General features: G+C 43.0%; 1 protein-coding gene across 1 annotated transcript; it reads right to left on the reverse strand.

Moving 5' to 3' along the window:
* Positions 1-2,406: 2,406 nt before the first annotated feature.
* On the reverse strand, positions 2,407-8,747 carry ntmt2 (N-terminal Xaa-Pro-Lys N-methyltransferase). Its single transcript, XM_020609028.1, has 4 exons — positions 8,343-8,747; positions 5,557-5,729; positions 3,763-4,015; positions 2,407-3,570 (listed from the first exon to the last, which is right to left on the reverse strand). The coding sequence occupies exons 1-4, from the start codon at positions 8,533-8,535 to the stop codon at positions 3,305-3,307; spliced, it is 885 nt and encodes a 294-aa protein (XP_020464684.1). The 5' UTR covers positions 8,536-8,747; the 3' UTR covers positions 2,407-3,304.
* Positions 8,748-11,077: the final 2,330 nt, after the last annotated feature.

The following is an 11,077-nucleotide window of genomic DNA, read 5'->3' on the forward strand; positions in this document are numbered from 1 at the left end:
AGGAAAGCTCACTTATGTCTCTGCTCTGGAAGATGACCCCCTTGCTGCTTCCTGGGGGTGTTTACTATCGTCACATGAAGATATAGTGTAACCATCACTTTGCGTGCTGCACCTTCACAACAAGCCCCGTTAGCAGCCCCAAGAGGCTGAAGTGCTCATTGCACACATTTGTATCTTCAGAGCTATACCCCTACAGCTGGTTTCTAAAAGTTAGCACTTGTGTGTCTTGCTTAGTAAATTACAAGTATCAGTGTCTTAATCTACAGTTTGAGAACTGGCCTTTCAGAGCCAAACAAACCTACTGTGTCAATATCACCAGTTCTCAGAATCCTGGCAAAGACAGGGGGAATTAAGAACTGTTTGGTGCTAGACACAAAGGTTATATGTCCTCACAGTGACTCAGAATCATCCTCTGGAGACTGTGAATATTCACAACAAGTAATTGATCTTTAGATGACTTACTCTGGAGCAACAGGCTGAAAGACCAATATCACCATCCTCAAGCTGCCAGAGTGTCTCGTCACAACTGCTTGTGAAATGGCCGAATCCTTCTGACAAACAACCATACTTACTCCTCAGGGCAATTTAGAGACACCAATCAACCTAAGCTGCATGTCTTTGGACTGTGGGAGGAAGCTGGAGTACCCGGAGAGAACCCACGCAGGCACAGGGAGGGCATGCAGGCCCCACACAGAAAGGTCAGCCGGGGCTCGAACCCGGAACCTTCTTGCTGTTAAGTGACAGTGCCAACCACTGCTCCGCTGTGCCGTCTCGCTTGATCCAATCAAGGCATAAATTCAGCTCTGCTCATTCCCTCACCAAGTGACAGTCCTGAGGGTTCCAAGCAAACCAGACAAAACATATCTGTCATAATCGACCTCTGCCATGAGAAGGGCTTGTTTGTGTTAAGCTGATCACACTTGCTCTGCAAACAGTGTTAGTCATTATTCCCAAAGCTCTTCCTCCTCCTCGTCTCTCCGAGCTGTCCGAGATACTCTGGGCCTGGACCAGAGCCCAAAGCTCTGCTCTGCTGACATGACTGGACAAATTAGTGTGACTTCTGCTAATATATTCACACTGCTGCCAAGTGGCTGCAGAGGACATTGAGCAGTATTAGAAATGATAGGCTTGACTGTCAGCGACACTAACCGCTCATGAAAAGGTGACAGCACATTTGGCCGCTATTTGCTGGGGGAGAGCAAAAAATACCTACTAGTTTATCTTTGGGGAATTTTGATCTTTAATTCATACGGGATGTGGAAAATGTGTTTGGTCTGTTCACATCTCAAATGAGCCATTCTGAGGAGAGGAACATGCCATGGAGATCATCTCACGCCACCTCGCCTTCTACACTTTGATGACTCTGTGCTTTCTGAGCGCCAGCCCACTCAATGACAAACTGTCCTTTCATAAAAAGCTCAGAGAGGAACAACTCTCACCGCTCCTGTTGAGCGCTTATGCACGCAAATGCTGAATATTTGAGGCGACTCCTGGATGTGTTTTATGCAGACAACATGTGACAGGCCTGAAATGAAGCCAGGGTAGATATGAAAGCAGGCACTGTCTGTCAAAACCAGGAAGTAATCAACCCCCCCATCCGCCTCAGGGGCCCAGCTGAAAGTCATTACCCCAGAACAATGTGCTGCTTCTACAGTTAATCTGAAAGAAATAATAATGTAATAATACTTAGGAGAATTACCATAACGATATGAGAGGATCGCAATTATCTGCCCACTCTGTAGAAGGCTGGAGCTCGGTCACTGTCAGGGGTGTGGAGCAGCTTTACTCCAGGAATGTTTAGGGAAAATTGGTCAGCATTTAGGTTCCAGGCTTGATTGTAATAGCCAACAGTGGTTACCCATATCTAATCCTATTAGCGTTTGTTTAGAATATGAGATGAAAATCATGAGATATGAAAAGAGCATTCAAAAATCATGAAACTACATCCATATGCTTTCAGTGTTTGGCGTTTTATGTTGCTTCAGCTTACTGAAATAAAATACACAGATGCACTAAGATGTGTTGACACTGCTCTAGAAAGTAGAATTTAAGTAAAGGAAAACAAATCTACTCTCTGTGAGCACTACATGAAGAAATGCACAGAAGCAACCGGTAAAAAAAATCACATATCTACGGTATTAATCTGCAATATTACAAGCACAAGTATAAAACACAATTTGATAAAAACAATATTAATATGTACACCTGACTAATCTGTAGCACGTGCACTCAACATGATCTATATGTCATGTTGTGAGGTGACATGAAGACCCAGTCTCCACCCAGAACTGACCTGAGTCTCTGAGGCTATGTTCAGTGTGAGCGGAGAAGCTCTGCTCATACAGGATGACAGTCTGAACTGTGTAGTCTGAGTCTCTGAGGCTATGTTCACTGTGAGCACCATCAGTGTGAGCGGAGAAGCTCTGCTATACAGGATGACAGTCTGAACTGTGTAGCGTGAGTTGACACAACCTAAAAGGTGAATGAATGTGGCACAGTGTCTACCCAGCTGATTACAGTAGCTAATTTGTGAAAAGTGGCCTCACTTCACTCTTTAATGTTTGTCTCCTACGTTACTACCCGTGACCTGGGATGCACGTAGCAGATTTGTTGACACGTCAAACCACCTCACTGAGCTGATCACGTGGAAAGAATAAAGTTAACAAGAACATAGGTGTACATCTGATCAGATGTCACTGTCCAGGTGACATGTCTAGACATAAACTTCAGGTTAACTGTACTCAAATATATAGAACCATATCATTTTAAATGCAGGGTTGGTGATTTGGAAAAAACAGCAAGAGGAAGCAGACAATCAAAGAAATCCCACCTTCTGATACACTGCTCTCACAGTGTCACATGTTTTAGTTAGTAAAAAATGGATACAAATCATTCACTCAGAGGAGAAACCCGACAATAAATCTAAATAAATTCATGTTAATTTGTCCTTGTGATTCAGACAGGACAACTGAGCCTCTAATCTGTCATCAAGATACAAAACCTGGAGGTGGTCGACCGGCAATAAATTACAGTCTGGATTTAAGGATGTACCCAGTGAATTCCCAGTAAAAGCTTTATTTAATTTCTATGCTGAGCAGAAAGATGCTCCTGTCTCATGAAACCACCCTGGGTGTCATCTGACCATCCACACTGCTGCTTCAGGATTCATCTCCTGATGACACACTGGAGACTTCTTGGTGCGTTGTGGAATATTTTCAGAGTTTAACTTAAACAGTAACAGTGTGAATTCAAACTTAAGACTGAAGTTTCCTCTCAGGACTACAGCGCAGTAATAATGTCACCTCTATTTAATAGGTTTCATAGCAATCATCCAGACAGGCATGATGATCTCAGGGAAGCCTTGCTGCCTCTCGACACCCAGGACTTCCAGGCCGGCCTTGGCGATGATGCTCCTGATGATGTCTAGGTGGCGGCTGATGCTACTGTCGATGGGGTCCAGTTTGCAGCCCTGTCGCGCCATATTATCCTTTATTATGATGATGCCGTTTGGTCGCAGGCTCTTCTTACAGCGAAACAGGAAGTTCATTAGGTCTTTATCTGTCAGGTGACCTGAAAGGGAAGGCAGATAGGGAATAAAAAGAGAAACAATCACAACTGAGCCACCATTCGCCGCAGAGATCTGTGTTTCCATAGTTTTCTTAGTGGTGTACTGAGAACTTGCACCGGAGTCAGCAGCACTTGACATAACAGCGTTTATACAGGTTTCTGTAATGAGCAGACTGTAGAGGCTCTCATACTTACAGGCCACCCACTGCATCCAGATGACGTCGTACTTGTTTTTTGGAGGTGTGAACTCTTGCAGAGTGTAGCAGTAGTAGGTCTCAATGCGGTCAGCTTCGTCACACAGGTACTTCTTGTGTGCATGCAGCAGGAAGTGCTCCATCATGTCAACCAACTCTAGTTTCTCAAACACAGGAAGGAGGACGCCTTTGGTGACACGGCCGATCCCGCAGCCACAGTCCAGGGCGCAGTGTGTGCCAGCTTTACCAGGACCCTGTGGATGAGAACGCACTGGTATAAAATTCCACCTTATTTGGAGGTTTGTCTAGAAGATAATGTAATAAAACTGTGCTAACCACAAAAAGCATAGGTTTCACAAAGAATAAAATGTGCATTAAACTGTCAGTTTCCCTGCAGCATGTTGTTATCATCCCTGTAAGTCATACAGGGGTCTAACCTTTGTTTTCTGTGCTGCCAGGTGTCAGGCCTTTGTGCCTGACAGCACAGGCAAGAAGGCTTGATTTCCTCAGGGCAATGAAACTATGAACTTTACCACAGGAGCAGAAAGAGTCACCTCACTTGAATCCCGCTGGTTTTTCTTCCTTCTGACCTCACTCCAGCCCCTCCACACCAGAGGCCCCACTATGTGCTTGTATGAAAGATGGGGCCCTGAGGAGCTTGGCGCCTGTTACAGAAGGCTTCCCAGTTTCTGTGAAGTATTGCCATATTGTTCTGTGCATATGTAGCTCACGTTAATCTGGTTGTTCTTTTTTACCACACTCTATTTTTAATGAAGATGTCAGGTTTAAAGAGGCGCTGTTCACAGCCAAGAAGGAAACCCTGAAAGATTCAGTATGTAGCTGAGCACACACCTGTAGAAGAGTTGGTGGAAGAGAGCTGTTCTTGGTTTATTTATCAGGGTCTTTGCACTCAGGTGAGGAGGTAAAAGTGCAGGGTGCAGCAAACAAAAGCAACTTTAATTCCTGATGAAACTACACTACATGCAGACAACATCCTAACAAGAAACACAAGTGTTAATGTGTTGTGAAACAGAGAACTTTTGAAAACTGACTTTTAACACATTCAGTGTGCTATATTGCATTAGCCAGTAGTGGTGAACACTGCATCACATGAGTTGTGTTGATGCAGGGTTTGTTGTGTTTACATTAGCACTAGTGGAAATGCAGCCGTTTAGCCATCTAGTCATAGCACTTCATAATTAGCGCTCCTGTAACACTGATCCTGTAAGACACCTGGTCTCCAGGCCAAACTATTTTCCTGGATTAGCACCCGGACTCTCCCAGCATTTAAAAACAGCCTCCAGGCTGTGCTGACATGTCTATGAAAAGAAAATGCATCATCATTGGTCAGTTATACACACACACTGCAATTTGTGAAATTATAGAAGTTTCTCAACAGGAACCTTAGGGGACAAATCTGAAGATCAGAGGAATTTCTTGCTCCTCTTTCACAATGAACAAACAAGTGCTAGTAAAAATCAGCAGTAGAAGCTGATTGACAGCTATTGGCTCAGCTGGCTCAGTGCGGGTGTTTACGGGGCTGTGCTACTATTAGAACGTGCGCTGAGGCCTCCTCGCACATGAGACAAGATGTTATTGTTTTGATGCAGTCAGGGTGGCGGTTTCCTCATTAAAATATTGTACATGGTTAGAGATGGCTACAACAGTGTAAATCAGTACACGGGTGGGCAGCGCAGCACAGTAGTGTGTAGTGATGAAACAACAGAGCTTCTCAGTGTTACAGAACAAGTTTCCCAGATGTCTATCAGCCTTTAACCTGTTAAAGTTGACTCACCACAAACCTCTTCAGAAACTGCCGGGAACCCTCCAGATCGACGTTGGACATCTCAACATAATCTCCCATCATGCCCTTCTCTGAGGCAGGGACGTCCTCATAGAACTGCTGAGCTCTGTAGTAGAACTGTTTCTCTCCCTTGATGTACTCACAGGTGAGCGGGAACAGCTTCACTGTTGGGCCACATGAACAGAAAGACAACAGACGTGAGGTTAAAGGCAGGGTAATTTGATACAGATGTGCAGGGCTGCACTCAGAAACTAGTTCAATCTCAAGACTGAGTCTAAATGAGAATCAGGTCTGACTTAAGACCAGTCCAAATGCACCTGAGTCTGAGGCTGACATAAAAAAAAGACTGTTGATTAATCTTTATTCATCATACTGCCTGTGACTGTTGTCCTGAACTGTCACAAAATCAGACTTGAGCACTGCAGGTCATGCATGTACAGTACATAGATGTTTGGCAATCAAGAATTTTAAAACCATTTTCACATTGCCTGGTTGTGACAAACTACAAAATGTAGCCTCCAGTTCAAATCTAGAAATTAGAAAGAAGAACGGCAAGTCTAAATCAAACATGAGTCTTTTGGCTGCTTCAACCCAGTTTCACAGCAAAATGTATAATAGTGATGTTTGTCTGCATCGCAAAGCGTTGTAGTCTAACCATAAAACTGTGACAGCGCAACATTTTCTGGATCAACAACTGTGACATGGCAACATCTTTCTGGCATGAAGACAAAAGAAAATGGTAAAGTTTAGGTGTATGGTTAAGTGTTAGGGAAGGTTTGGCTAAAAGACTCTCAAATGAACAGAACATTCTCTGTTTGTCGGACCCATTCATCTTTCCCAACTACCACTTTTCTATTGTTTTTAATTCCCAATGTTTCAAAACCGTTCAAGACCCCAACAACACATTTCACAGCAATCTCACCAGCAGCTGTGGAGATATTTTGATGTGGACCACACCCACAGACCAGCCAACATCACCAGCAAACAATAAGAGCAAAAACCAGTGAATGATAATTAGCAAATTACAGTTATAGTCCAGTAATAAGGGACTAGGATATGTGCAACAATACAAGCGGCATGGCAACGTGGACTGCTCTGCATGGACAGGATTACTCTTCACAGTCTCATGGGAAATGTTGAGTGATAATTTGAATGCCAGAAGACTATAAATAAGGCTGTGCTGCTCAGCTGTTACAGTGTGTGATGTTAGATAATACGCCGGTTAGTTCAAACCCAGTGTTGTGCATTTTCAAACATTTCTAGGGTTTCCAGTGAGTAAAGACTTACTAGGAGACAGTAAACTTCACAGCATCATCCTATAGCCTAAACCGTAGCAGTTCTCAGTCACGGCAGGTGTTGTACTACAACACTCTTCTTCAATAATATGTCAGTGACATACTGTGATATTAAGAAACTTTACAACTGGCTTCCTAAACTAGCCCAACCTTTCTATGTCTCAGTTCTGCTGAGCTGGATAAATCTTGCAGAATGAGCGCAACATTTCCGAAGGCTTAGACACGTTCCTGGCATGGGGAAGCCGGAGTGCTGGGGGTTGGGGGTCATGAGAGAACGTGTGTCTGCTTGTCAAGGATCTCCGGTGGCAGAATTCATGACACCAAAGTGAAACACTGAAAGACGGGATTTATGTTCAGCTCCTCCTCAGTGCTAGAAACATCGAGATGAGGAAAAGAGCCAAGAAAGAGACCAAGCCACTCAACACTTGGAAGTCACACTAGAATCAAAGTGCAGAAACAGACAATCCATGCTGTGACTTTCCAGGCAACGCCCACTTGGTTTTGAAACATCTTAGGATTTTATTAAGGCATTAGGTTTGATTACAGCAGCTGCATGTCATGTGACCCCTCAGGAAGGCTTTAAGTATAGAAACATCGAGCAAAACCCCAAGTGGGAGAAGACAGCATGACGATGTGCATGTCTGCCAAGGAAGTGTCAGTCCAGAGCCACCATGTCCGTCCATCTATCGCCTTCAAAGTGGACCAGCTGCTTAGAAGCTGACCTTTGACCTTCTACTGTACATGACACAACAAGACTTTGGACGGGTCTGGAGATTAATATTTACGTCAGCATCAACCTAAATTTAGCATCATGTGAGCAGTAAAGGTGTCACGGCTGTTAGTGAGTACTCTGACAGCAGCCCCTTGTGCTTTACTGACTGACATGAGTTCATGCTTTCATGGCTGACATGCCATACCACTAATGGGCCTTGTATCAAGTTAGCGGTGAGAGAGTATAGCATCGCAGAGCCAGAACAGCACCTCCTGTTTCTGCAGCTTGTGGTCTCATGGCAGACAACTGCAAACCTCGGAGAGGAACAGGTTGGACTCAGACCTGACACCTTCAGCACTGAAGAGGACAGTCCATGAATTCATGCTTCCATAAAAACTGTATTTCCCCTTGTGCATAGTATGACATACCACAAGTGCTCATTTTGTATTGTGCATTTTGCATTAAGTACAATTTCTATGGTGATTCTGTTGTAAACTGTGTGAACATTAGGCGCCTCTGTTTGTTAACCCTTCATGAGCACTTCACTTTAATAGAAGGCGTGCCCCTGCTTCATAATACAGAAAAAACTAAGACAAACCCAAATATATTTAAATATATTTGGGTTTGTAAAGTGATCTGTTGTCAGGCAAAACATGCAAAGCCCCCAGCATGCTTCTTCAGTTTCATCCACTCCTTAATAGAGTCAAAGGTCATGAAAACACTTGACCTTTGGACTGTGTGAGGTTGGACCTTGGTGCAGTGCTTCTTACCCAGAGGAATCTTCTCCACCATGTACAGGTAGCTGGCAAAGAACTCGCTCCTGAGCGTGTGGTGCAGGTGGAAGGACATGCTGTGGCGACACATGGTGTCATCTGTCTGTTTCCAGCGATCCCTGAATGCCTGGTGAGCGCCCTTGTACTCAAAGTTGGGTGATGATCTGCTGCCATCATCTTCAATCTCCATTTTGGCTGTGTGCAGCCCTGGGGCACTTCACAGAGTGGCACAGTTCTCCAGAGAGTGTTTGACTGAGCGCCGGCACAGGAGAGTAACACACGGCCCGTTTCTCCAGCTGCTGCTAAATCTGTCCAGCTGAGTGTTCACCACATCTCTGCCAGTGCTCTAATGATCAGCAGAGACTTTTTTTACTGGGCAGTGCTCGGAGTGGATCACCTGCTAGGGACACTGACATTGGAGGAATGAGGGAGGAGGGACAGGGCGTGGAGGAAGTTGCCCCCTGTCTAAAGACTGTCAGAGCAAACAAGTATGCACCAAGGCAACCTGACTTCAGGCAGTAAATACCAACAGCACATGGGCGTACATACAACCGACCTTATGCTCTTGCTGCCATAGGTGGACTTAAATTTAACACCGTCTTCCCCTGTTTGTATGACTCTTGCTGTGTACTAGCACAGTTCTTTAGACACCGGAAAACAAAGTTACAAGTTCTGTAACTTTAGGGCTTCGAATCATCTTATCTTTCCCGTGTAAGTCTGCAATATAGAATGAAGTGATGTGAGTTTAAGAAACACAAGGAAGGTCCTCAGTAAAATTAAACTTCAGTGCTGTTTGACCCCACTTTGCACCACTCGTGTATTATTGCACCACACTTGAAAGTCAGTCATTAAAACCCCCAGAAGGTAATAGTGAAGAAGTAGGTTTGGAAAATGTGTTTATACACTATGTTTCTGAGCTTTAGATTTGGAGAGTGATACTCCTACCACTCTCAGGTAGCTGGTCCTGGTAAGCCTAGCTTAGCTTAAAGACTGAGCGGTGAGGTGTTGGTGGGTCTGTTTTTGAAGAGAGAACCAAGCAGAGAGTTTCCCCTTATACTCCTCTATGTCACAGAAATTATTTTTTGTCCAGAAACCATTAATACCCATCAGTGACCACACTGTTGTACTGGGTGACATGTTCCTTCATCACATGAACACACACACTGCAGTTTATTCTGACTCCCACACACACACACACTGTCCTGCTGCCACAGATGCTCATTGGAGACCAAATGAAGATTTTTCCACTGCTGAAAATAGTCCCCAACAAATTAATTATTTCCTTGTTTGAGTAACATTTGTTAAAATCTACAGTGACCAACAGTTTGTTTTTTTCCTTTTTTTTAAATGATTGAGCTTGGTTAAATGTTGTTAAATGAAACTATATATTTGTGAGGTGTTTTTAAAGATTTGGAACTAAGAGCCACAGTATTGAGAGACTAAAAACTGTTGGTTTGGGTCTGAACATGAGATTTGCTGACAACAGAAAATAACACCAGTCTTATTGTTTTACGTTTTAAACTGTGTAGGTTTGCGTTCTGCCTGAGTTTGATCATTCTCCACCTAACAATTAAACTGACAGAAGATGCCATGTTTAACCCACAGTGGCTGCAGATACAGTGCCTGTTCTGTTGAGGAAAACTTGACATAAGACTTGTACATATAAAACAATCTGTAATCAGTTAGTGACCAGGGAATACTGTATATTTCTGACCCCTAAAACAAATCATATTTGGATATATCCATCATGAACCACAGGCTAAATTTAGAGAGGTGACATCAGCTATCACACAGGAAGGGAATGACTAATGCAGAGACAAGCAAATACCTTGTGGAGAGCAGATTTACCATGTTACAGTATCTATTCCATGTATCAGACAACTACCTATTTCTTACTTGTAATTAAATAGATATGTGGCTGGTATGGTTTCTATACGGGAAACTGACAGGTTTATCATATTTCCAAACTTAATTTTCTAACCTAATTCTTCTCTTATTATTGAGTTTTTAATCATGACAATATCTATGAAACCAATCTGCTGGTGCAGTGAAATGATTTTTAAGGTGAAAAATATTTTCTTTTTGCACATATTTTCTATTCACATGTAATTTCTCTTGGATCTATCGTCATTCAAGATATCAATACTGATTTTGTCTCTTGAAATAACTTCACTCTAAACAACTAAGCAAACCGATGTTCTGTTATTTTAAGGAAACAAAACGATTACTCAGTAATTAAAAAAAAAAACTCAAGTGAGATTTCTGCAGTGTTGTTAAAGTTCCCTCTTGTTTAAAGATGATTTTTCTGGCAAATCACCTAACAAGCAAAACCTAAAGCAGATGTGAATAAATACATGTAGAACAGTAGGGTGTATTAGAAAATATTTGAATTGTTCTACTGCATGTAGACACAGAGTGTAAATAGTCAGAACTTGTGTAACAAGCAGGCAGATGAACCCGAAGTTCACAGGTCTTTTTTGCATATATATATATTTTTTTACCTTACTTCAGGTTGAGTTCGGTGTTAACCTAACCCAAACTCACTGGTCTCTGTGGTCACCCTGTAGCCAGGTCATCCATCATATCCGCAAATGGATTCCAGTCTGCAAAAGAAAGAGTTTTGCTTTCTTTTTGTAATAACACTGAAAGACAATTTCTACACTCTAACAACAATGTTTTATAAGTGACTACAAATAACACGAGGATGGCCAGTTTTTCTCTATTTGCATGCG

This window comes from Monopterus albus, unplaced genomic scaffold (assembly GCF_001952655.1).
Source record: "Monopterus albus unplaced genomic scaffold, M_albus_1.0 scaffold98.1, whole genome shotgun sequence".
NCBI classification, from domain to species: Eukaryota; Metazoa; Chordata; class Actinopteri; order Synbranchiformes; family Synbranchidae; genus Monopterus; species Monopterus albus.

Bases quoted from the DNA above. Each gene is read 5' to 3' on its own strand.
- ntmt2 (XM_020609028.1), bottom strand. From the start codon at position 8,535: ATGGAGATTGAAGATGATGGCAGCAGATCATCACCCAACTTTGAGTAC. The intron at 5,730-8,342 runs GTAAGAAGCACT...GTGGCCCAACAG, and splicing joins GGTGGAGAAGATTCCTCTGG to TGAAGCTGTTCCCGCTCACC. The intron at 4,016-5,556 runs GTGAGTCAACTT...TCTCATCCACAG, and splicing joins AGTTTCTGAAGAGGTTTGTG to GGTCCTGGTAAAGCTGGCAC.